At 51.0% G+C, this 24778-nt stretch overlaps 3 protein-coding genes across 4 annotated transcripts in view; 1 reads left to right on the forward strand and 2 right to left on the reverse strand.

Annotated features, from left to right (window-relative positions):
• Positions 1 to 13399, reverse strand: part of NCAPD3 (non-SMC condensin II complex, subunit D3) — a 33642-nt gene extending 20243 nt beyond the window's left edge. The window contains exons 1-12 of the mRNA XM_010002893.1: positions 13232 to 13399; positions 8871 to 9033; positions 7710 to 7891; positions 6809 to 6982; positions 5943 to 6004; positions 5590 to 5677; positions 4124 to 4257; positions 3339 to 3411; positions 2671 to 2796; positions 1249 to 1501; positions 671 to 733; positions 418 to 501 (exon numbers count right to left, since the gene is read on the reverse strand). Of these exons, the coding sequence (XP_010001195.1) occupies positions 418 to 501; positions 671 to 733; positions 1249 to 1501; positions 2671 to 2796; positions 3339 to 3411; positions 4124 to 4257; positions 5590 to 5677; positions 5943 to 6004; positions 6809 to 6982; positions 7710 to 7891; positions 8871 to 9033; positions 13232 to 13399 (1570 nt within the window). The remainder of the gene's footprint in view (positions 1 to 417; positions 502 to 670; positions 734 to 1248; positions 1502 to 2670; positions 2797 to 3338; positions 3412 to 4123; positions 4258 to 5589; positions 5678 to 5942; positions 6005 to 6808; positions 6983 to 7709; positions 7892 to 8870; positions 9034 to 13231) is intronic.
• Positions 13400 to 14804: 1405 nt separating this feature from the next.
• On the forward strand, positions 14805 to 19707 carry VPS26B (vacuolar protein sorting 26 homolog B (S. pombe)). The gene is made up of 6 exons (XM_010002895.1): positions 14805 to 14814; positions 16381 to 16537; positions 17164 to 17328; positions 18080 to 18255; positions 18909 to 19051; positions 19561 to 19707. The coding sequence occupies exons 1-6, from the start codon at positions 14805 to 14807 to the stop codon at positions 19705 to 19707; spliced, it is 798 nt and encodes a 265-aa protein (XP_010001197.1).
• Positions 19708 to 23147: 3440 nt separating this feature from the next.
• The window catches only part of THYN1 (thymocyte nuclear protein 1), a 4625-nt gene continuing 2994 nt past the window's right edge, over positions 23148 to 24778 (reverse strand). The window contains exons 5-7 of one of the 2 annotated variants that reach the window (XM_010002878.1): positions 24259 to 24354; positions 23487 to 23637; positions 23148 to 23373 (exon numbers count right to left, since the gene is read on the reverse strand). In XM_010002878.1, the coding sequence (XP_010001180.1) occupies positions 23327 to 23373; positions 23487 to 23637; positions 24259 to 24354 (294 nt within the window). In that variant the 3' untranslated portion in view covers positions 23148 to 23326. The remainder of the gene's footprint in view (positions 23374 to 23486; positions 23638 to 24258; positions 24355 to 24778) is intronic. The other variant, XM_010002877.1, reaches the window with a different exon arrangement.

The raw sequence follows: 24778 nt of genomic DNA on the forward strand, positions 1-24778 counted from the left end.
CAGTGCTAGTCAAAAGTGCTGTGCTTTATGTAGCAAAACTATATTAGTTCTTTGTGCACTGGAGCAAGAGATTTAATTACCCTTAAATTTATGGAGTTACAAGTAGACCCCACATCAATTACCTTCCTTTTTGGAAAGAACAAATTACCTGCTTTTCAACAAGTGTTGCCACCACATTAGTACAAATGAACATTAGTATTTCAAGATTAAATGTATTTTTCAGACTGGAGTGGCAGTAGTATTTCTTTTTGGCTGGCACTTCCACCCTCTTCATCACCCCTAAGTGTTTTTTAACAGCTCTACAGCAAACTCTCTCCACTTTCTTTGAAAAATGGACAATGAATACACTTCAGAAAGCCCAACTACAATTCAGGTTTTGAAAAGTTATCTGAAAAGGCTGGTATAATTCTCACATACCATCAAGCACATCTGTATCACTGCTGTCCATCAACTCAATAGTTTTGAAAGTTGGTAAGGTCTTCAGTGGATGTTTGGATGTAGCTGAAAAGAAAGTTACAAGTTGCAAGAATACAAAAGGCATTCACCCAGCAAGATGGTTTGCTGTTAAACAGGGAGTCTCATGCATGCCCGAGGTTTTAGAGAGACATATTTTTAGAAAATGGCATGCCAAGCAAAGCCTGAGACTTACTGTAAGAGAAAAACTCTGTACCTTCTCCACTGACTGTCAAACTTGCAGTGTTTGTGTTTGTTTCCAAGACTGCATGGACAGAGGCTGCCAAAAAGAAATTAAAAAAAGAAATTCAATGACGTCTTTTAATTCCAGCTATGCTGTCATGCTCAATTTTTTTCAGGCAAGCAATCTAACCATAGGATGCTCTGTGCATCCTTCTGACTTGTGCCATCTGGCCTTTACCCCACCTGAGGGGGTTCAGAATGCCAATCATAAGCAAACCAACTTAGCAGAAGCAAAATGCAACTCGAGATTTAATCAACTGTCAGGCAAGAAACAACTTGCCTTTTTCCTTTTTTCCCCCATGAGCAATTTTAGTCATCTTTAAATATCCTTCAAAGGTATCTCATGGAGGAATCTATTTAGAACTGATACACAAAACCAAATGCTTTAAGGCTTCCTAACAAGACTCATCTCTTACTTCTCATTATGACACAACACACAAGGACACCACGTGCAGATGTGTAAGTTCCTCTTAATGAGTTCTCTCTCCCAGTAATTATTCCTCAGAAAGCTCAAGAAGTGTTTTCACTCTCTGATTTATCCATAACACTTACAGCTTTGTAACAAATCCTGTATACTCTCCAAGGTAGCAGCAGCTTTCATTTCCAGGCAGTTGGCAAAGGTGCTCAGAGCTTTGCTACGGACCACGGGGGCTTTGTCTGAACACCGACCAAACACCATCACCTGGACCAAAAACTTGTGCTTCAGAAACTTCTGATGATCCAGGGACAAGGAGCTGTCCAAGTTCCTCTCTGGCATGTCCAACAAAGCTAATGCTACATCAAGGGCAAACACTCTGTAGGCAGCCTGAAAGTAAAAGCACATGAGGTGCTGTGTTAGGGCAAGCAGAGACAGATGTTGCCCGCTTGGGTCACTGGCCTTTAGGTACCAGCAGGAACAAGAGTGTTGATCCTGAACCCTTCAGCTTCAAAACACTGCTGTATCATGGAATGGTTTGGGTTGGAAGGGACCTTCAAGACCTAGTTTCACCCCCCTGCATGGGCAGGGACACCTCCCACCAGTCCAGGTTGCTCCAAGCCCCATCCAACCTGCCCTTCAACACTGCCAGGGATGGGGCAGCCACAGCTTCCCTGGGCAACCTGGGCCAGGCTCTCACCACCCTCACACTCCACAATTCCCTCCTCATGTCTCACCTCAATCTCCCTCTGCCAGTTTTCTTCCCTTCCCCCTTGTCCTCTCTCTCCCTGCCCTTGTCCCAAGTCCCTCCCCAGCTTTCCTGGAGCCCCTTCAGGCACTGGAAGGTGCTCTAAGGTCTCCCTGGAGCCTTCTCTTCTCATCATGGTGAACAGGCTGACCAGGAGCCAACATTGTGCCCTCAGAGCCAAGAAGGCCAATGCCATCCTGGGGTGCATGAAGGTGAGTGTGTCCAGCAGGTCAGGGAGGTTCTCCTGCCCCTCTGCTCTGCCCTGCTGAGGCCCCACCTGGAGCTCTGTGAGCAGGTCTGGGCTGCCCAGTTCCAGAAGGACAAGGAGCTACTGGAGAGAGCCCAGCACAGGGCACTGAGATGCTGGAGGGGCTGGAGCATCTGCCTGTGAGGAAAGGCTGGGAGAGCTGGGGCTGCTCAGCTGGAGAGAAGGAGGCTGAGGGGGGATCTGATCAGAGCTGATCAATATCTACAGGGGGTGGCAGGAGGATGGGCCAGACTCTTCCCAGTGGTGCCCAGTGACAGGACAAGGGGCAATGGGCACAAACTGGAGCACAGGAGGTTTGACCTGAATAGGAGAAAATACTTCTGGACTCTGAGAGCACCAGAGCCCTGGGACAGGCTGCCCAGGGAGGGTGTGGAGTCTCCATCCCTGGAGACATTCAAACCTGGACGTGTTCCTGTGGGATCTGCTCTAGGGGATCCTGCTCTGGCAGGGGGTTGGACTGGATGATCTCCAGAGGTCCCTTCCAACCCCAACCATTCTTTGAAGCTGTGACCTGAACTCTGCAGATCCAGAAGCTGCACTTACCTTCGTGTTGTGTGAGTATTTGTAGAGCCAGGAGATGAACTCAGCAAACTCAGCCCCAGGCAGTTTGCTCAGCAGACTGACCAGGGCCTGCGCTGCGTACGTGCGATAATCCGCCTTGTCCGGGACCTGGAAAAGAAGGGCAGCCCCGTGCTGGGATTACTTCAACACCCTGCTCCAGAAGCCAGGATGGCATTTCAGGGCTTAAGATAACTAGTTTTTATTTAGTAAGGGGATACAGGCACATCCAGAGATGACTGGGGGAACAATCACAGCTCCCTTGGTCACTACTTCAGCACTCAGCAAATTCCCCAGGGCAAATCCAGAGGCAGGATTCCCAAAGGGCAGTCTTCAGAGAGCTAGCTAGGCAAAGAGCTCTCATTATCCCAATTTTCCTCGACCAAAACAGTTGTAAAAGCAACTGCAAGTTTTGGAAAGCTCAAAAGTAGGGTACAATCAATTAGGAATGAAGGGGAAGGTGTTCACCCTCCCTGTGGTGCTGGAGTGTGACTCTATTTTGAAGACATCTGAAAGCTGTGATTAAGATCAAACTCAACCAGGCTACCAAGTCATTTGTGAATGTTGAAAATCTTTTCATTCCTCACAAAAACTGGTGAAAATGGATTTCCAGACTGTCCCAGATCCTGCAAGGTATCCACTCTTCAGCTCACCTTGGTGCAGATGTGCTGCAGCAGTATTCGAAGAAGAGGAAAAGCAGCTTCTTTCAGCTCATCTACTACAGAACTGCACAGAAGAGACAGAAGCAGATTTTAATAAGGTCTGTTTTTATAACTGAGCAAAAATCAAGGACATTCCTCTTGGAAGGCATTTCAGGAGTCAGGGAAAGTGCACGTTCTAGAATCACAAGCACTAGTGCAACAGGATGGGGCCAGAGAGCAGAGCTACTGACTTTCTACACTAACCTGGCTTTGCAGGCAGCAAATATTTCCTCCAACACCTTCCTAGAGGTAGAAGGACAACATGAAAAGCTACTTTATTCTCAATCTATTTACTGTATGTTGTCTGGGTATCTCTGCACAAACTGCACTATCCAACAACACTGATCCCCACATGGGAAATAATAAACATAGGTAAAAGATATATTTAAGCAGGAAAACACAAAGAACTAAGAATAACTGAGCTCCATGTTAAGCTTTTAGTTTATTAATAATACTTTGTAGCAAACTACAAGACCTGAAAAAGTGACACAAAGCAAAATACAGAAGACAAGTCCCTTCCACTGACTTTTCTCTCCAACAGCACCTTCCATCTCTGCACCAGCAAGTTCAGTAAATTCCCATGACAGACATTTTAATTAAACCTCATTTGCACAAACACCTTCAAAGTCAGTGTCAGTTTGTCTCATCCCTTTATCAACTAAGCAACAAAGCAAAGGTGTGCCAGGAGAGAGAGCAGACATAGCCAGGAAGGGTAGTGCCAGAGCTCTGTACTTCACCTGATGAATTTTATAGCCTGATTCCTGGCACTGATCACAGCTGGGGAGATGGCAAGGACAGCATGTCTGGAACCCACCCCATTTTCCAGCATGAGGATGACATTGAGGATTCGCTGGAAGACACAACGAAGGATCTGGAAAGAAAAGGTGGTTTTGAGGTTGATTTCAGCAGCAACTGGAGCCCATGGGTATGCATTCTGAGCAGGCTTATGAAATAATTCTGTACCACACAAACTTAAATAATAGCACCTGTCAAAATACAGTTCCTGGTAGAATAATTCAGAGAGGACCCACTGATACACACAACATCTTTCCTGGCTGTGATGTTCTCCTACATGGCCAGCAAGGCCTGAGAAAGGCTTCCTGACAACACCAACAGAGCCTCTCCAAAGCAGTGGACTTCAATTCACTAGTCATTTGGAATTTCAGGAAGTCCATTTGGTTTTGCACAGAAGACACCTTAAACTAAATGCCTGTTTTTACTGCCACGTGCACCTGAACTTGTGGTGTTTCCTCCCTGCCACACTTCTGTGAGCACAGCCTGCACTGTGATCCTGACCTTCACTGAGCAGACAGGAGAGGCAGGGAAGATGAGACAGGTCTTGAGAAGGGGAGCTACTGCATCTTCTTGATACCACGAACATTAAGGGCTCTGAAAAGCCTGTACTGCCCTGAGAAACCATGAGGGCTGAAACCCACAGGTCAGAGGCTGAAACACACAGGTCAGAGGCTGCCAAGGCTGGGCAGACCCTCAGGTACATGTCAGGTTAGTGTGTCCTAAGCTCCAGGCTCTCCTGACTGCTCCTACCCTGGCTTGCTAGCCCAGAACTAGGCCAGAGGGGTTTACAGAGGCTGGCAAACCCAGCAGGAGGGTCACACCCCAAGCTGAAAAGCCCCATCCACAGAAGCAGCACATAGAGAAGTGGGAGATGACACAGCCTGCTCCACACTTTCACAAAATAATAAAATGCAAAGCTGCAGCCCCACTGCTGGTGGAACTGGATGCTCCACGATGACAGACTGTTCTCTGAATGAGAACCAGCCCTGCTCACCATCACCTGCACACAGCAGCTCCCCATCATGCTCCACTGCTGCACAACCCAGTGCCACAGCACACTGCCAAGCAGTGCTGGAGCTCCATCTAGCAGGAAAGAAGGAAATTCCAGGCAAAGGCAGTCACTTGAAATTCTAATTTTTAAGACAGGGAGATCTAATGTCACTGTAGTTATTCTGTATTGTCACTTAATTTGCCACAGGAGGCAAAGGAGAATTCAGTGCACATGAAAAGCATCATCCCACAAAGCAAAGGGAACAAGGACTGGGGTGGAAGAATCATCTCACCTCTGACCCAGCAAAAAAGTAAACCTGAGAGAAAAAAAGGTGCAAGCAAAAATGCTGTGCAGAGAAGGAAAAAAACCAACAACCTGTCCTTTTCAATACAGCATTGAGAATTTTAAAGATTTTACCTTATCTTCTGTGCCATGGAGAGGGGAGCACAGCAATCTCAGGCCACGGTAGGCAAGCTCAGGAAGGTACTTGGCTTCATTAACATTCCTGAGCAAAAGAAGGCAGAGATGTCTTCATCCCTCATCAGGGAAACATTTCCTACAACTTTTACAACTAAACATGCTCACTGACCGGAAAATATTCAATAATCACTAAATGTTGATTACTGTTAGCTAGGTGGAACACACTGTAATTATCTTTAGTGAAAGAAATCATTGCTTTCATTTCCACATGAACAGGATAATAACAACACAAGCACTGAGCACTTGACTCGCCCAAAGCACCAGATAAACATTAAGAATTGTTTGCTTACATTGCTGATGAAAACTCCAACTCTTGTCCCACTGGCTCAAAGTTCGTCATTTCAACCAAAACCTGCAAGGAAAAACAGCCAAGCTGAAGTGAACTCACACAAGGGGGATACCTGCAGGGCTGCTTGGATGCCTGGGGGTCAGATGATGGAGAAGCTGAAGCTCATTTTAAAACAAGTGGGTCCATGAAGTAGGACACAAGCAGACCCCAAAGCCCAGAGGATCAATACCATGTGCCCCCAGGTCCAGTGAGGGTGAATGATAGAATCATGGAATGGTTTGGAAGGGACATTAAGGTCATCTAGATCCAACCCCCTGCATGGGCAGGGACACCTCCCACCAGCCCAGGCTGCTCCAAGCCCCATCCAACCTGCCCTTCAACACTGCCAGGGATGGGGCAGCCACAGCTTCCCTGGCCAACCTGGGCCAGGCTCTCACCACCCTCACACTCCACAATTCCCTCCTCATGTCTCACCTCAATCTCCCTCTTCCAGTTTTCATCCCTTCCCCCTTGTCCTCTCCCTCCCTGCCCTTGTCCCAAGTCCCTCCCCAGCTTTCCTGGAGCCCCTTCAGGCACTGGAAGCTGCTCTAAGGTCTCCCTGGAGCCTTCTCTTCTCCAGGCTGAACACCCCAACTCTCCCAGCCTGGCTCCAGAGCAGAGTTGAAGCACCTCAAAACAAAGCACAAACTGCCCAGGTGGGCACTAACCAGCAAATATTGAGCATAAAAGACAGACAGGGGCAGGCACCACAGCTCACAGAGGACAGTCTAACCAGGGCCTGCCATTACCCCCTGGCTATGGAGTGCTCTGCATCCACCCGAACTCTGGGTTAGGGGACATAAGGTTCCCTGAGTTGCATCTTATTACCTGGAGGCAGTTCTGCAGACACTGAGGTTTTTCTTTTAGGGAGAACTTGGGTAGAAGTCTTAAGAAGTTTTGCAGAAGAAGGAAGATTGCGTTGCGAATCTGAAGAAGATCATCTGTGGAGAAGTACATATTTTCACAGTCCTCTTCCTCCTCCTCTTCCAATAGCTCTTCTGTCTATATTGGTAGAAAAGAGAAAGAGCACTGGGACTGATCCCTGTTGCATATTTTGGTGCTTCACTGTGTTCTCAGGCTCCACTCTGCCTGATTTCACATCCAAAATGCTAAATCTTTGCTTTCAGATTAGTTAACACACTAAAGAGTGGGGAGAAAAATCAAAACAGACAGGAAGAGGGGAAAAAAGAAAGCTCCAAACACAGTCTATTCTTGTTTTGAAGGAGAAAGTCCATCAGAACTTCTGACAATTATCTGAATTCTAATCTAACACTTGGGGATTCATCTCAAGTAATCCCCTTTGTGCCTGTGTCCCTTCTTCCCTTGCTTGCCAGCCTGATGTTCCCGGAGGATTTTTGAGATAAATCCCCAGTTCTGCTTAAAAAAATCATATACTGGTCACATACTAACTTGAAGGTCTCTTGGAGAAGCTGATATAAATTTCTTCATCCCCTGCTACTGAGCTCTCTCACAATATGCCACAAATAAGCTGTATTTCTTCTGTTAATCAGAAGCCAAAAAACTGCAGCTACTGTTGAATCATCAGGCCTCTGAAATTCCTAATAATAGGTAGAATGGATCTAGAGCCCAGCTGAACTGCTGAATAAAAGGTATCAAATTTTTAAAAGGGGTGAAAAAGAGGAAGAGCATCACATTGACCTAGAAGTGAAACAGCTTGCCAATGATTTCCTTATTAATAGAGATTTATACATGGAAAGATTACACAGACATTTTTCTTTTTCTTCCAGTTCTCATAACCCTTACGCTCATTTCTTGCACTGGTTTGAGAGCTTTGAGTCAGCATCTTCTTTCTTTTCCTCATCAGACCTTGTTCTTGGGGCCAACATTTTTTCAGGGTGTGAAGACATTTATCAAACATCACTTGATGGAACAGCTGGTTGGCTATGCTGCCTGCCCAGAAAAGGTAACATCAGCCAGACAAAACAGAGAGAGAGCAACAAATCACCTGGGCAGCTCTGCATTTGCTGTGACAGCCAAAGAGATGACCAGGACAGAGGCACTGTCATAGAATCACAGACTGGTTTGGGTTGGAAGGGAATTTAAGAGCATCAAGACCCACCCCCCTGCATGGGCAGGGACACCTCCCACCAGCCCAGGTTGCTCCAAGCCCCATCCAACCTGCCCTTCAACACTGCCAGGGATGGGGCAGCCACAGCTTCCCTGGGCAACCTATTCTAGTGTCTCATCACCCTGTCCTGGGAGCCTAAAAAAGTTCAGGAGAAGAGGAAAGAACTGCATCAGGATGACAGGTCATTAGTGATGAAATTCTCCAGTAGGGTCACCAGGTGACCATTTCTAACTGGTAACATGCAGCACAGCAAAGGTCAGCAAAGCTTTGGAGCACATATCAGCCTTGAATACTGAAGGACACTGCTGTGAAACAACCTCCTAGAGATCTGCAAATGCTCCTTAGTTTAAAAAACACTTTGGTTTTCAGAAATGAGCCTGTCCAAAAGCACAGTGAAATGCTCTCTGGTTCCAGAGCAGGAACAGGAAGAAGCTTCTGCCTTCTCTGCGTGTTACTGTCACACCAGAGGACTGTGGTCCCACCCTGCAGGCTGCTCTGCTGACCTTGTCACAGACCTGCTCAGGAGAGGCAGAGGAAGGCAGCCCGGGGCTGAGAGCATCAAGCCACCTTCTGACAGCATCAAACCACCTTCTGACAGCAGACCAAGCTGCCATCAGACCCTACCAGCTGCTCAGCACACAGCACCGTGGCTGAGTGTGATCCCTGGGGGACTTCAGGAGATCAAGCAAACTGTTCAAACCCATCACAGTTTCCACCTGGAATTCTGATAAACCAAGAGACACCTGATTTTTCCTGAGTGGTGTTTTATCCAGCAACAAAGAGACACATCCCTGGGCTCACCTGGGATTTCCAGCAGGAGGAAGTACAACCCAGCAGCATGAAGAGCATAAACCCTCTGCTCTGCATTAGCTCTCCTGTGCTGTCCTGCTTCCACAAAGTGGTGCAAGGCGGCCACCAGGGCGTTGGGAGAGAAGTTGTTTTCAGCAAACAAGGTCCAGATATTCTGAGGCAAAAAATGCAACCGTGGTAAATCCCATCACGACATCACAGTGTAATAGTACATTTTACAGCTTGTATTTTCCAACTTGGGAATAGCTTCCCTCTGAAGCACTCTAGCATATATGAAACACAGACTGGTTTGGGTTGGAAGGGACGTGAAAGATCATCCAGTCCCACCCCCTGCATGGGCAGGGACACCTCCCACCAGCCCAGGCTGCTCCAAGCCCCATCCAACCTGCCCTTCAACACTACATCCCCTGCCCCGGGACATCCCTTGTCCCAGTACATCCCTGCCCCGGGACATCCCTATCCTGGGACATCCCCTGCCCCGGGACATCCCTTGTCCCAGTACATCCCTGCCCCGGGACATCCCTATCCTGGGACATCCCCTGCCCCGGGACATCCCTTGTCCCAGTACATCCCTGCCCCGGGACATCCCTATCCTGGGACATCCCCTGCCCCGGGACATCCCTTGTCCCAGTACATCCCTGCCCCGGGACATCCCTATCCTGGGACATCCCCTGCCCCGGGACATCCCTTGTCCCAGTACATCCCTGCCCCGGGACATCCCTATCCTGGGACATCCCCTGCCCCGGGACATCCCTTGTCCCAGTACATCCCTGCCCCGGGACATCCCTATCCTGGGACATCCCCTGCCCCGGGACATCCCTTGTCCCAGTACATCCCTGCCCCGGGACATCCCTATCCTGGGACATCCCCTGCCCCGGGACATCCCTTGTCCCAGTACATCCCTGCCCCGGGACATCCCTATCCTGGGACATCCCCTGCCCCGGGACATCCCTTGTCCCAGTACATCCCTGCCCCGGGACATCCCTATCCTGGGACATCCCCTGCCCCGGGACATCCCTTGTCCCAGTACATCCCTGCCCCGGGACATCCCTATCCTGGGACATCCCCTGCCCCGGGACATCCCTTGTCCCAGTACATCCCTGCCCCGGGACATCCCTATCCTGGGACATCCCCTGCCCCGGGACATCCCTTGTCCCAGTACATCCCTGCCCCGGGACATCCCTATCCTGGGACATCCCCTGCCCCGGGACATCCCTTGTCCCAGTACATCCCTGCCCCGGGACATCCCTATCCTGGGACATCCCCTGCCCCGGGACATCCCTTGTCCCAGTACATCCCTGCCCCGGGACATCCCTATCCTGGGACATCCCCTGCCCCGGGACATCCCTTGTCCCAGTACATCCCTGCCCCGGGACATCCCTATCCTGGGACATCCCCTGCCCCGGGACATCCCTTGTCCCAGTACATCCCTGCCCCGGGACATCCCTATCCTGGGACATCCCCTGCCCCGGGACATCCCTTGTCCCAGTACATCCCTGCCCCGGGACATCCCTATCCTGGGACATCCCCTGCCCCGGGACATCCCTTGTCCCAGTACATCCCTGCCCCGGGACATCCCTATCCTGGGACATCCCCTGCCCCGGGACATCCCTTGTCCCAGTACATCCCTGCCCCGGGACATCCCTATCCTGGGACATCCCCTGCCCCGGGACATCCCTTGTCCCAGTACATCCCTGCCCCGGGACATCCCTATCCTGGGACATCCCCTGCCCCGGGACATCCCTTGTCCCAGTACATCCCTGCCCCGGGACATCCCTATCCTGGGACATCCCCTGCCCCGGGACATCCCTTGTCCCAGTACATCCCTGCCCCGGGACATCCCTATCCTGGGACATCCCCTGCCCCGGGACATCCCTTGTCCCAGTACATCCCTGCCCCGGGACATCCCTATCCTGGGACATCCCCTGCCCCGGGACATCCCTTGTCCCAGTACATCCCTGCCCCGGGACATCCCTATCCTGGGACATCCCCTGCCCCGGGACATCCCTTGTCCCAGTACATCCCTGCCCCGGGACATCCCTATCCTGGGACATCCCCTGCCCCGGGACATCCCTTGTCCCAGTACATCCCTGCCCCGGGACATCCCTATCCTGGGACATCCCCTGCCCCGGGACATCCCTTGTCCCAGTACATCCCTGCCCCGGGACATCCCTATCCTGGGACATCCCCTGCCCCGGGACATCCCTTGTCCCAGTACATCCCTGCCCCGGGACATCCCTATCCTGGGACATCCCCTGCCCCGGGACATCCCTTGTCCCAGTACATCCCTGCCCCGGGACATCCCTATCCTGGGACATCCCCTGCCCCGGGACATCCCTTGTCCCAGTACATCCCTGCCCCGGGACATCCCTATCCTGGGACATCCCCTGCCCCGGGACATCCCTTGTCCCAGTACATCCCTGCCCCGGGACATCCCTATCCTGGGACATCCCCTGCCCCGGGACATCCCTTGTCCCAGTACATCCCTGCCCCGGGACATCCCTATCCTGGGACATCCCCTGCCCCGGGACATCCCTTGTCCCAGTACATCCCTGCCCCGGGACATCCCTATCCTGGGACATCCCCTGCCCCGGGACATCCCTTGTCCCAGTACATCCCTGCCCCGGGACATCCCTATCCTGGGACATCCCCTGCCCCGGGACATCCCTTGTCCCAGTACATCCCTGCCCCGGGACATCCCTATCCTGGGACATCCCCTGCCCCGGGACATCCCTTGTCCCAGTACATCCCTGCCCCGGGACATCCCTATCCTGGGACATCCCCTGCCCCGGGACATCCCTTGTCCCAGTACATCCCTGCCCCGGGACATCCCTATCCTGGGACATCCCCTGCCCCGGGACATCCCTTGTCCCAGTACATCCCTGCCCCGGGACATCCCTATCCTGGGACATCCCCTGCCCCGGGACATCCCTTGTCCCAGTACATCCCTGCCCCGGGACATCCCTATCCTGGGACATCCCCTGCCCCGGGACATCCCTTGTCCCAGTACATCCCTGCCCCGGGACATCCCTATCCTGGGACATCCCCTGCCCCGGGACATCCCTTGTCCCAGTACATCCCTGCCCCGGGACATCCCTATCCTGGGACATCCCCTGCCCCGGGACATCCCTTGTCCCAGTACATCCCTGCCCCGGGACATCCCTATCCTGGGACATCCCCTGCCCCGGGACATCCCTTGTCCCAGTACATCCCTGCCCCGGGACATCCCTATCCTGGGACATCCCCTGCCCCGGGACATCCCTTGTCCCAGTACATCCCTGCCCCGGGACATCCCTATCCTGGGACATCCCCTGCCCCGGGACATCCCTTGTCCCAGTACATCCCTGCCCCGGGACATCCCTATCCTGGGACATCCCCTGCCCCGGGACATCCCTTGTCCCAGTACATCCCTGCCCCGGGACATCCCTATCCTGGGACATCCCCTGCCCCGGGACATCCCTTGTCCCAGTACATCCCTGCCCCGGGACATCCCTATCCTGGGACATCCCCTGCCCCGGGACATCCCTTGTCCCAGTACATCCCTGCCCCGGGACATCCCTATCCTGGGACATCCCCTGCCCCGGGACATCCCTTGTCCCAGTACATCCCTGCCCCGGGACATCCCTATCCTGGGACATCCCCTGCCCCGGGACATCCCTTGTCCCAGTACATCCCTGCCCCGGGACATCCCTATCCTGGGACATCCCCTGCCCCGGGACATCCCTTGTCCCAGTACATCCCTGCCCCGGGACATCCCTATCCTGGGACATCCCCTGCCCCGGGACATCCCTTGTCCCAGTACATCCCTGCCCCGGGACATCCCTATCCTGGGACATCCCCTGCCCCGGGACATCCCTTGTCCCAGTACATCCCTGCCCCGGGACATCCCTATCCTGGGACATCCCCTGCCCCGGGACATCCCTTGTCCCAGTACATCCCCTGCCCCGGGACATCCCTTGTCCCAGTACATCCCCTGCCCCGGGACATCCCTTGTCCCAGTACATCCCTGCCCCGGGACATCCCTATCCTGGGACATCCCCTGCCCCGGGACATCCCTTGTCCCAGTACATCCCTGCCCCGGGACATCCCTTGTCCCGGGGACATCCCCTGCCCGAGGACATCCCTTGTCCCAGTACATCCCCTATCCCGGCATATCCCCTATCCCGGGACATCCCCAATCCCGGGATATCCCTTGCCCCTGGGCATCCCTTGTCCCGGGGACATCCCTTGTCCCGGGACATCCCTTGTTTTGGGACATCCCTTGTTTCGGGACATCCCTTATCCCGGGACATCCCTTATCCTGGGACATCCCCTATCCCAGCACATCCCCTGCTGTGGGCTGGAGTCCCGGCAGAAGGCAGGAAGGGAGGCAGGGAGCTCCAGTCCTTTTCCAGGTCATTGTTCTGTCCTCTTTTCCCGCTGCTCGGTCGCGGGTCCCGCTGGCAGGAAGGGACAGTGACAGTGACTCGGTTCCCGTGCTGCAGCCCGCACACCCCGGCTCCAGGGCTGTTGTTCCCCATCCTGCCTTTATCCACAGCTCCCCGAGCTGTCTGCTCACGTTCTGATCCCGTGAGGGAAGCAGGGGCTCTGCCAAGGATGGGGGACTGGATCTGTTTTTCTTGTACATCTCAAGTCACCGGTGGCACCTTCCAAACCCGGACCTCACAGTCCCTTTCATCCAGGTAGATCAACTTCCTTGAGGTCTGTGGGCTCAGCTGGGCTGGTTCCAGTTTTATTCTCCTACTCTTTGACCAGGCCACCCTGCACAGCTGGTTGGGTGACTCCAGCTTGTTAAAAACTTGTGTTTATCTCTGTGTATAAACTAGGTCATATTTCATAGAATCATAGAATGGTTTGGGTTGGAAGGGACCTTCAAGATCATCCAGTCCCACCCCCCTGCATGGGCAGGGACACCTCCCACCAGCCCAGGTTGCTCCAAGCCCCATCCAACCTGCCCTTCAACACTGCCAGGGATGGGGCAGCCACAGCTTCCCTGGGCAGCCTGGGCCAGGCTCTCACCACCCTCACACTCCACAATTCCCTCCTCATGTCTCACCTCAATCTCCCCTCTTCCAGCTTAAAACCATTCCCTGTTGTCCCATCACCTCATCTCCCCAGTTCCCTCAGACAGAAGATGCCACACTCAGTCTTCCATCAGCATGGAGCTGTCTGTGCTTCATGGAGCTGCCCAAGTCCCACGGGCCAAAATAAGTTCAGGATGCTCCCAGTGATGGAACTGTGTGATGTCTGGTGGTCCTCTGGGCTTGGGGGCAGCCCTGGGCCTGCAGCCTTTGTCTTGCAAATCATGGGGTGGAAGAAAGTGAACGAGGTTTTCCCACCCAGCCCTGACTTGACTGCTGCTCCATATTTTTGCTGGGCTCTCTGTGCCTAGTGCTGTTGTTGGGCAGAAAGGGGGGAGGACAGGCAGAGAGGCTGGAAGGATGGGGTGTGAGTGAGGCTGTTTGTCAGGAGCTGGCTTATGACCTCCTCCTGCTCGACTGATTGCGATCATTCAGTGGAAATTAACCATGAACTTTGCTTCTGTCTCTCTCCTGCCTTGCCTGCTCCTGATTCCCCATTTTGGAAGACTTTTGAGCTGTACATATCTATAATAACTGCTTTCAATTCACACTGATTCCCAGGCAAAGTGTGTTAAGAGCTGCTGTGGCTCCACATTAGCTGTTTCTCCTTGCCCATCATGCCACTTTAACAAGCCCTGAAGCTTGTCCTGCTGGCACTTCCTCCATGCTTTCCATCTCCAAACAGCTTGCCTTACATTTCCAGCTTCCTGCTGCCATGAGGTCAGGACCTGTATGAGACAATTTAACAGGTAGGGAGACTGAGACATAAAGGAGGGATGTGTCACAGGGAAGGTGGCTGTTCCAGAGCAGATACCAGAGTCCAGACCATGTGCAGTGTTCTGGCATGGTCTCTGGTGAGCACAGAACCCATTTCAGATCTCATTTTGCCTTCAGTTTGCCTTCAGTCCTGAACGTGCTACTAAAATGCTGGCACGTTGCATTTTTTTCATCTGGAAACATTATAGCTCTGAAAAGCTGAAATTACAGCTTACATCTGTTTGACATGCTAATGTCTTCTCAAGTGAAGAAACATCAATCCTCCTTAAGGCTGCAAAATGCCAGTCTGTGCCCTTCCAAGGTAGCAGAGAATTTAGTACCCTGACATTTGCCTCCCTTTGCTTTAAATTCAGTCTTTGCCTTCAGCATCACGTGGGAAGATGATATATTCCCCTTTTTATGTGGCACGTGGCTTCTCCCCGTCACATCCACAAGCACTGGCCTCTCAATGGACGTGTATTCCGTGCAGAGAGAGCTGGTTATTTATGTCACCTGCCTGCCCAGCTCGAGGGCACTCACTGTTCTGTGTGAGGGGTGTTCTGGTGCCAGTATTTCCATTACAGAGATAAGGTGAGCAAAGGGATGCAAGACACAGACAGGACTTCAGAGCTGAAATCTCACCGTGCATCTCAGGGAGCAGGGAACTGAGTCTCACTGCAGTTCCTGAACAGCACTCATACCTCTCAGAAGCCTCCTGTGCACAACTTAGTGCTGACAGGGAACTTGTGTGTCTGTGGCTTTCTGATGACTTAGGTGTTTTGTTTCTTCATCCAAGTGTATCAGATTGGCTGAGGCTTTACCTTTCAGAAGGGCTGTGTGGGTGTCTTGGAGTCACACAGCTCACACACAGGGCTGGGAAGGGCAGGTTTTATTGATGGTTGTATGTAATGCAGAGCTCTTCATGCAAACTGCAGAGTTTGGAGTTTCTGTTGCTTTGTCTTAAGGGAGGAAACCTGATGGAAATGTAGAGAGAATTGTTCTCATGAAACCTGTAGTCTCAGTGCAAGGAGGTTGTGGGGAAAACTGAAGCAATGTGACTGTGTTGGTTGCTTGAGCTGCTGTGAACTGTGCTTCCAAAGGTGAATGCTCTTCCCTCGTGGGTGTTCAGGTGGCCATTAGTATGTTATCCAGGGGAAGAGTTGACTCCACTGCCTCCTATACACTTGCTAGTCATGCACTGAACACTGAATTTGTGCACAATCAGTGAGCATCTCCCCTGCTACTTCCTCCCTGGTGCAAATCAAGACCACTCAGACTCTTTGTTGTCGAAGGATAAGCAGGAACAGCCCTTCAGTTTTGCTCTGGCTCCTCAAACAGTCTGAACAGAATTAATATTTATAATAGGTGACCCTTGTCAGCTGAGTTCCTGATTTATTTATTTTTGTAGTAAGTAGGGCTGTGTGGACCTCTTCCTTTCTATCTCAAGAAGGAAAGTTCTGGCCTGCACCTGGCTCCAGTGGAGAGCAGTGACCAAGTGCAGTGCCCTGCAGCCACAGGCTGCCCTGGTAGCTCCTCTGAGCAGTGGTGGAGGAAGCAGTGATCCAGACAAGAGAGTTGCTTATAACTGTGAAATCTCCTGCCTTTCCTCTCTGTGTCATGTGGGATTAGGCATCACTGCTTAACCTGGATTTACATCTTCCTAGAACTCTACTATGACCGAGGAAACCACCATGAGTTTGTGTCTCTGGTGAAAGATCTGGCTCGTCCGGGGGAATTCACTCAACCACAGACATTTGACTTTGAGTTCACACATGTGGAGAAACCTTATGAGTCCTACACAGGGCAGAATGTGAAGTTAAGGTGAGTCTCCTCCCTTTGCTGTGTCCCCAGTCCTTGGTTCTGTGCAGTGTGCAAGTGCTGATATTTGCTGTGATGATACTGGAGTGCAGCATCCCTTTCCAGACATCCTTCCAAGCTTATAATGTAACTCCAAATGGAATTTGGTGGCCTGAGCTGTCAAAGGCTGTCTTGGAGGGCTCGACCTTTAGAAGCATGCATCAAGCTTTATGGAACTTGTTTTGCCCCACTTAGGTGACCAGAGGAATTGGCCCCCTTCTGAATCGACCAAATACTTTGTCATTTATTTGGTAATTCAAAATCCAAAATAAATTGTTTGGTTTAATGGGAACATTTGTGCTGTCTTGTAATCAATCTTGTCAACTTTAATAAGCTGAAACCCAAAATGGTGCTTAGGTAGCTCAGGCCTACATGTACATGAAAGCTGAGAGAAATCTTAGAAGCGAGTCTGCTTTTCATTGGGAAATTCCCTTCTGTCTTTTCCAACACGGGATATTGGCTGCTCCAGAAGCCAGGGTACCAGTAAGACTGCTTGGGTAGCCCAGTGCAATCCATCCAGCCCCCATGTGCCTCCCTACTTTGTCTCTGTTCCTACCTGTACCACCCTACTAGGAGGACTCTCCTTGCAGGTATTTCCTCCGAGCGACCGTGAGCCGGAGACTGAACGATGTGGTGAAGGAGATGGACATTGTTGTGCACACCCTGAGCACCTACCCAGAGCTCAACTCCTCCATTAAGATGGAGGTGGGCATTGAGGATTGCCTGCACATTGAGTTTGAGTATAACAAGTCCAAGTAAGTGTCTCAAGAGCAGCCAGTGGCTGTTGGGAACCATCTGCTGCAGGGGACAGCTTGGTTTGGAATCTCGAGGCACATCTTGCATGTGATCCTCAAAGGAATTCTTTGTTCATGTGCTCCACAAGGCTGATAGACAGTTGGGAATCTGGCTTGAGGATCCTCTTTGTCCATAGATGTTCTCTCTGGACTAAGGAGTGGGAAGCAATGGCTCTGCTTTAGAACTTAGAGCACAGCATGAGGCTGTTGCAGTAATTTCATGTTCCCTGTATCCCAGGCAAGATCCATGTTTCCAGGTGTCTTTAAAGTGTAACATCTGCTCTTTACTAGACAGTACAGCTGAAGTGAGACCTTAATTCAGGCACAGAAATTGGGAACAGCTCTTTTAAACTACTTTTAATACATCTTTCCCAGGTGCTGCTAGGAAATCCCCCTGCAGTGTCATGTTTGGGTTAATTTTCATTGACCTAAAAAAGCTGGGTTTAGAGGCTCTCCTGTTTCTTGCAGATATTCAGCTTGAAAAAATCTGTTTTGAATTTATCTGATCATATAAATGCTCTTGTCAATTTCCAAAAGACCTGAGGATGAAAGATGAAGTGCTGTTCATAGCAGCCTGGGGAGGGTGGCTGATGTGCCATCTGAAATGTACAACTGGGCATTAGAGCAAAGCGCCTGAGAAGCAAGTTCCTACCCCTCAGTCTCTGAGTCCTGGCCCTGTGTGACTGTGGTGCTTTCTTCCTTCCCATGCTAGGTATCATTTAAAAGATGTGATTGTGGGAAAGATCTATTTCCTGCTGGTGCGAATCAAGATCAAGCACATGGAGATAGACATCATCAAGAGAGAAACAACAGGGACTGGACCCAACGTCTATCATGAGAACGACACAATCGCGAAGTACGAGATCATGGACGGGGCACCTGTGAGAGGTGAGAAGGCAGATGAACCCTTCAGAATTCCTCTTCTGCACTCTTTTGGGGTGGGAATGTAAGGCCTGCAGCCTCTTCAGCTGAATGTGTGTCCTCAGAAGTAGCAAGTGCCCTGTTTCACCGGTGGGCTCCAGGCAGTGGGTTCCACATTGGTGATCCACACCTTCCTTCCCTGGTCTGGTGAGGGAGAACTGAGGCACAATGAGTTGAAATGATTTACTTCTTTTGATGAAGCAGTGGCAGAACCAGGGAATAGATGTAAATTCACTGTTGGCATGGGCCACCAGCTGGCACTGCTGCAATTTGGAGCAGAAAGATGGTGTTCTAGCTCTGTGCCAATCTCCTGTGCCACTTGTTTTCCAGTTCCATTGCCCAGCAGTCACCTGCCAGAGAAAATATCACCTTCCTCAATTTTTCCTGCAGTGCTGTCTTGATGCAGGTCACAAACAGGCCCTGTGCTGTTAAAAAGAAGATGGAATAGCTGTCTGCAAGGGCAGGATCTGGCTGTGGAACATGCATGCTGATTTTTGAAGGGACTTGAGGTCCTTCAGCTCATCTTGCTCCACTTGCAGAAATGGTCCCTGGATTGTGGCCTAGTGAGATTTTGTTTTGCTGCAGCTTTGCTAGTGCTGATGGTTCTGTGCACTTTGTAGGAGAGTCCATTCCCATCAGACTCTTTCTGGCTGGCTATGAGCTCACTCCAACAATGAGGGACATCAACAAGAAGTTCTCAGTGCGTTATTACCTCAACCTGGTGCTGATCGATGAGGAGGAGAGACGCTACTTCAAACAGCAGGTGAGAAACTCAGCTGGGAGTTCTTGGACCTGCAGGCTGTTGCTTGGGATGCTGTGTTACAAGGACCTTCTGGGAATTTGGGATTCCCATGGGGGAGCATCATATTCTTGACTGAATGGATATTCAGTAAAGACTAGAGTCTAGAGGGCCTAGAAGGAAAGGTCAGATACCTGGTGGTGGGGATGTGTGTAGAAGGTGCCCACCTGGGACTTCTTTTCCACTCTCTTGCCCTGTGGTGGAGCTTCTGTGCTTCACCTAAGGAATCCTAACGTGGCAGGCAACAGGACAGAGCTGCCCCAGGTGTCTAGTGGTTGCTGCTGTGTGCTCAGGTCCCGGGGAGGAGCACTCTACCCAGATTTTCAGGCAGGTTGCACTGCCAAGCCCCTACTTGCCACCACAAGCGGCCTCACCGGGTGCAGGTTGCTCACCTGGTTCAGCCTTGGGGTCTGGGTGGGGTCAGGAGAAGGTCTGACAAGCCCTGACAAGCCCTGCTGGCTGTGTTACTACAGGAGGTGGTGCTTTGGCGGAAAGGAGACATAGTGAGGAAGAGCATGTCCCACCAAGCAGCCATCGCCTCGCAGCGGTTTGAGGGGACATCCTCCCACACCGAGGCCAAGACCCCCAGCCAGCCCGCAGAGAACAACGGCCGGCAGTGAGAGAGAGGCCAAGCTGCTGTGGAGCCCCTGGGGACAGCAGCCAGGAGGAAGAGAAAACAAACAAACAAAAAAACACTTCAGAGACTTCAGGAAAATAAATAACCCGTTTTTTGACTTAATTCCTTTCTTCAAAGGACTCGCCAGGGTGGGAAGGGGATGGGAAGGCAAGGCAAGCTGGAGCTCCAGTGGTACCTCAGTGCTTCCCAACCAGCTGCATCCCTCTGGGTGGGCTGCCTGGGGGCATCTTCCTGTCCAGGGGCTGCGGAGCTGCCTGATCTCCTCTCTGCCCCGAGACCCCTCTGGGTGGCCGTGGGGAGGGAGAGAGCAAGTGAAGGCCAAATCCGCCGCTCCTTCCCACTGCTGGGGAGGTTGCTCTGGGGCCGTGTAGGGTGGATATTTTTCTTGCCTTTCTGAAATCTTCACCAGGGGAAGTGACACAGTGATCATCTGGAGGGAGTCAGACCGAGGTGCAGCCTGGAGAGTGGCTCGTGTTGTCCCCTCGCTGCCTCCTCGTCCTCTTTGTGCTGGTGCTGGGTTCTGTGGCGCACACGGTTCTGCAGTGGAGCTGTCTCAGCCCCCCAGGACTGCCACACAGCCCGTGGAGCTCCTCCAGAGCTGGGAGGAGGGAGTGAGGAATGCAGCAGGAGGTGGTGGCACAGGCTGGGCAGAGCAGTGAGGGTCCCAGTGCTGCTGGGTGGGCATGAAGTAAGGGTAGCAAGGCTCCTGGCCAGGGCAGTTCCTTCCTAGTCTTGCCCCAGCAGCTGCCTGAGTGCCCCTGAGATTCAGTCTCTCTGCTGCACTCATACAAGTCCCAGTTGCTGCTGCTGAGCAGGGGCAGACCAGCCTTGAGAGCTTTAGAGAATGGTTTTGGAATGTGAGAAAGAAGTGGCGGCTCTCTTGGGAGTGGGCTTAGGCTGCACACACTGCCCTGCTCCTGTCTGTGTCCCTGTGACAGGGCAGGCTTTGTAGCAAGGACAGACAGTAGAGAAAACACGTGTGTGTTGCTTGTTTGATCTCTTGTGCCTGCAGGATGAGGATTAGTAAGGAAAGAAAGTAAATGCACTTGTTTTAAGCAGCTCGTGGCCTGTGTGTGCTGCTAGATGAAGCCAAGCAGTAACTGGAAGGATAGTAGAGCTCTGATTCCAGAGACACATTCCTGAGGCCTGAGCTGAAGTCACCAGTGAGGTCAGAGGGTATTCCATGAACCGAGAACCTGAATGTGGGCTTTTTCTTTTCTAAAAGAAGCTTCTTTTATTCTTTAGCTAAGTAGAATCATGAAAACATTCCCTGAAGGGAGTCACTCCTCCATTAAGAGTTAGATGTGGTTTTTATAGACTTGATTGATTTGAGTCTGGAGAATATCCAGCCTGTTTAGATGCCCTTCAAGGAAGCAGGTGGTTAGATCTCCTACTAGAGAGACAAGCCTGAACTAAGTGCTGGGATGTGAGCTCTATCAAATGGGATTTGTCTGAATTTCCCTGTGAGTTTGTAGCTTGCTAGGGTTTTGTCCAGCTTCCTTTTGATGCTGGAATGAAAGTCCTCTGCCTCTGTCCTACAGCTGATTGTAGAACAGTTGTCTTGCAGCTGGGAAATGGAAGTATCTTCTGCTTTGTTTAGTGAAACAGTGCTGGTGGAGGGAGTGGGGCCTGGGTGGGAAGGGGAGCTTTTTATGTTGTAAGACAGCTACTGTATATCAGTGATAAATGTGTGTTTCTGCTTGCCAAAGTAAGTTATCTTTTTACTCACCACGTGTAAGGTTGTGGTTTTTTAGTAGAGCTGGACAGTCTCACTCTGTTGTAGAGGACACTAATGATCTCATCTGCTGAATGCTTGTGTCACACCATGTTTCTGCTCTGTACTAGTGAAGATGTGGCTTGCTTTCCTTTCCATGAGAAGTCTGTGCCATGGGCTGGAGCCATGTCTTCCTAAGACTGAAGCAAAAGCTGACTTTAGACAACTACCTTGTCACTCCTGGGCAAGGGGTGGTACCTGCTGCAGGTCACACATGGCAGAAGAACCTGGATGTTACTTTTGACACTCCCTCTAGTCCCCCCGAGGTGTGGGGGAACCACCTGTGCTGTGGCAATACACAGTCTTTTAGGGACAAGTGACCTCCCATCAGGAGCCCTGGGGATAGCAGACAATCTTTCCATGGCTAAGCTGAGCACAGCAGCACCCTGACCACCCTCCAGCTTTCCCTCAACTCCCATCCTGCCTACAATTTCTTTTTTCCTTGCCTGTTTCTCTTGAGTGTAGGCCATGTGGTATTAAACCCCATGGATGTCTCTGCATTCCAGGACTGGTTTACTGGCCAAACAGCATCAGTACTGGATCTAGGATAGTTGTCTGACATTGCATGGTCAGGAGAGTTCCATGAAACATCTGTTCATCACTTCTGGAGGGTTTACTTGGAAAAGGTGCATTAACCTCTATGCTGGGTTGGGTTGTGGTGGGGTTTTTTTCCCCCTACTTTGTGCCCCTCTCCCCCGTGTCCCCGTGGAATCAGAATTTAGAAATGATCCCCATTTTTACTTAAATGGACCATCCAACTTGTCCCCCAATTGGGCCCTCTGTTTGTCTGGGGTGGAGGAGATGTGCTGAGGATCTTTAGAGCAAAGCTGAAGCATAAGGTCACTCCAGGACAAGGTACTAAAGACAAGTGTTTCATGAGCATGATGAGGAGCAGACACTGCTGGAGCAGTTGTGTCCCCCTGAGCTGGGTGGTTCTGTTCAGTACTTGGCTCATTCCCTCTCCCCCAGGCAGGGGGGAAGTGTGCAAGTACTCACCCAATCAGTGCAACCTGTAATTAAGCCTCTGCTGTGTTTACATGTTTCTTAATTCGTCGTCTTTTCAATGGCTGTATTTTAAAACTTGGGTTTTTTGTCTCTCCAATTAAAAAGAGCCAGCCCTGGCTGTCAAATGCTGTGCATGAGTTTGTCTGCTATGGTTTATATTGCCTGGGTCTGGTTTTATTTTGTTTTGGTTTCACAGCATGAAGACATCTTTCTGTGGTGCCAGAGTGTGCAGCCCTCCAAACGTGCTCAAGGAGTTTGTTACCTTTATAAATTCTTGGTCTTCCTTTCATCTGTGTCAGTGCTTAGAAGCTGTGCTGGTGGAGGAGCCATGCAGCTGAAAAATCAGCCAGCTGGCTTCATCTCCTTCCATTTCCCTGATGTTAGGGCTGAAATCATCTGGGAAGTTTTCTACCTGAAGGAAGTGAACTGTGATCCAGCAGCCAGGCTGGATGTGTATACACATCAAAAAATTCTTGTTCTAGGCAGAAGCTTTGTGATACCTTTCTGCAGAAAAGAGTTCCTCTGTAGTGCCTGGAACTGCACTGGATCCTGCAGTAAACATCCCCAGGGAGGATGTACCTGTTTTGTCCCTCCAGGGGTAAACTGCACTATTTTTTCCACTATTAAAAATCCAGCAGCTGCAGTTGATTCTAAACAGCTTTATTGAAAAATAAGCAAAAATAACTGTGTGTCAGGATAAGGGACATGTAGCTGCAGGTCATGGCATGGTCTTGCTGCTGCCACTGAGCAAGTCAACTTGAGAGTTAAGCTGATTTAGGAGGAGGCATCAGCAGGCTGGGTAGAAGCTGTGCTGGTTGGTTTCTTAGTGTGGCTTTTCCTCTTCCAGGCTCAAGACAAAATCAAATTCCTCTGTGTTGAAAAGGTAAGGAAGAAAAAGCTGTAAGTGGAACTTCCATGTTCTCTGAGTGAGGGCTGCCTCTCAGGGGGAATGGCACCAGGAGTCCAGAGAAGAAGGTTCTTACCTTGTGTCAGTGGTTGGATGGAAAGACGTTGCCTTGTGAAGAGCATCATGTTCTTGAGGGGCCCTCCATCTGCTTTATGAGCCAGGTGGTGAGTCTTGATTTCAGAAAGGGGGATGAAACGTTTTGTCATCCGCACAAACTGGACATCCACCTGGGAAGTGATGGGCAGCAAAGGAGCATGGTTGGAGCAGGATACAGTCACCAGGTGTCACATGGGCTCTTTGAGGGGGGATGAAGCTTTTAAGCTGAAGCAAATGATGGGCACTACCTTATAATGGTAGGAAAGCTTCTCCTTGCTCAAGGCTAGAACTTTCCAGTATTTCTGGCAGGTGATCTGTTTACATGAATCTTAGCACTGTGCACTAGCAACATGCACTCATGTTGTCACAGACAGCACACAATGAAGATGTGGGATGTAGCCACCCTGCCAACAGTGGCTTCCCTATCATTTAGCATGCCTCAAAACTACAGCTTTGTTTGCTGTAGACTGTCAGTGGCACTTAAAAGATGTTTGTTCTCTTTCCTAACCCAGAATTCTGCATGCACCGAGGTCAGCTCTGCATCCAAGTAAGATTTGAAAATGCAGGGAGATAAATGTTGGCAGCCTTCTGGAAGAGACAGGGGAAAAGGGAGAGGAAACCTCTCTCTTGAGAGAGAAAGCCAGGCCAGGCCAGAAGCTTAAGATGATAAGCAATACAATGCAAAGAGGCTTCTGCCTTCACTGGGCTTGCACACAAAGCTTGCAACAGCTGTCTTTAGTTTACTACATTACCATGGACCACTTGGGGTTCTCTTTTCTGCTGCTGGAATCATAATGAGGATCCTTCTGATCAAACTGTGTGTGATCAGGGTATGCCTCCTTTACGATCTGAAGCAGAAGGGGAGAAGAATGTGAGACAAGTTCCCATCAGTTAAAAACAACTGTTGGCAAAGGGTATGAAATGCCCTTGAGCAAGCTGTGCCAAGACACAAGAGAATCCTGGTGCAAAATTCAGCCTTGCTTTCCCTGAACTCCATTCCAATGGTGAGATGTGTTTCCTTTCTTGTCATGCCTTGGGTTGATGCACTGAAGAGCAAGTGTGGCTGTCAAAGAAGCACCATCACCTCTTTGGAGAGCATTGTGGAAGGAGGACACACAGCAGAGGAAAACAGGGGAGATGATGAGGGTCTTTGTGAGGAGTTCTCTTAAAGGAAAAGTTTCCCTGTGCTCTAGGTTTTACACTGCTGCCCTGCAGGCTCAGCTGACTAGAATGTAGTGATTCATATTTTAATCAGAGTGTGGATCAACACTA

Source organism: Chaetura pelagica, unplaced genomic scaffold, assembly GCF_000747805.2.
Source record: "Chaetura pelagica isolate M959 unplaced genomic scaffold, ChaPel_1.0 scaffold38, whole genome shotgun sequence".
NCBI lineage: Eukaryota > Metazoa > Chordata > Aves > Apodiformes > Apodidae > Chaetura > Chaetura pelagica.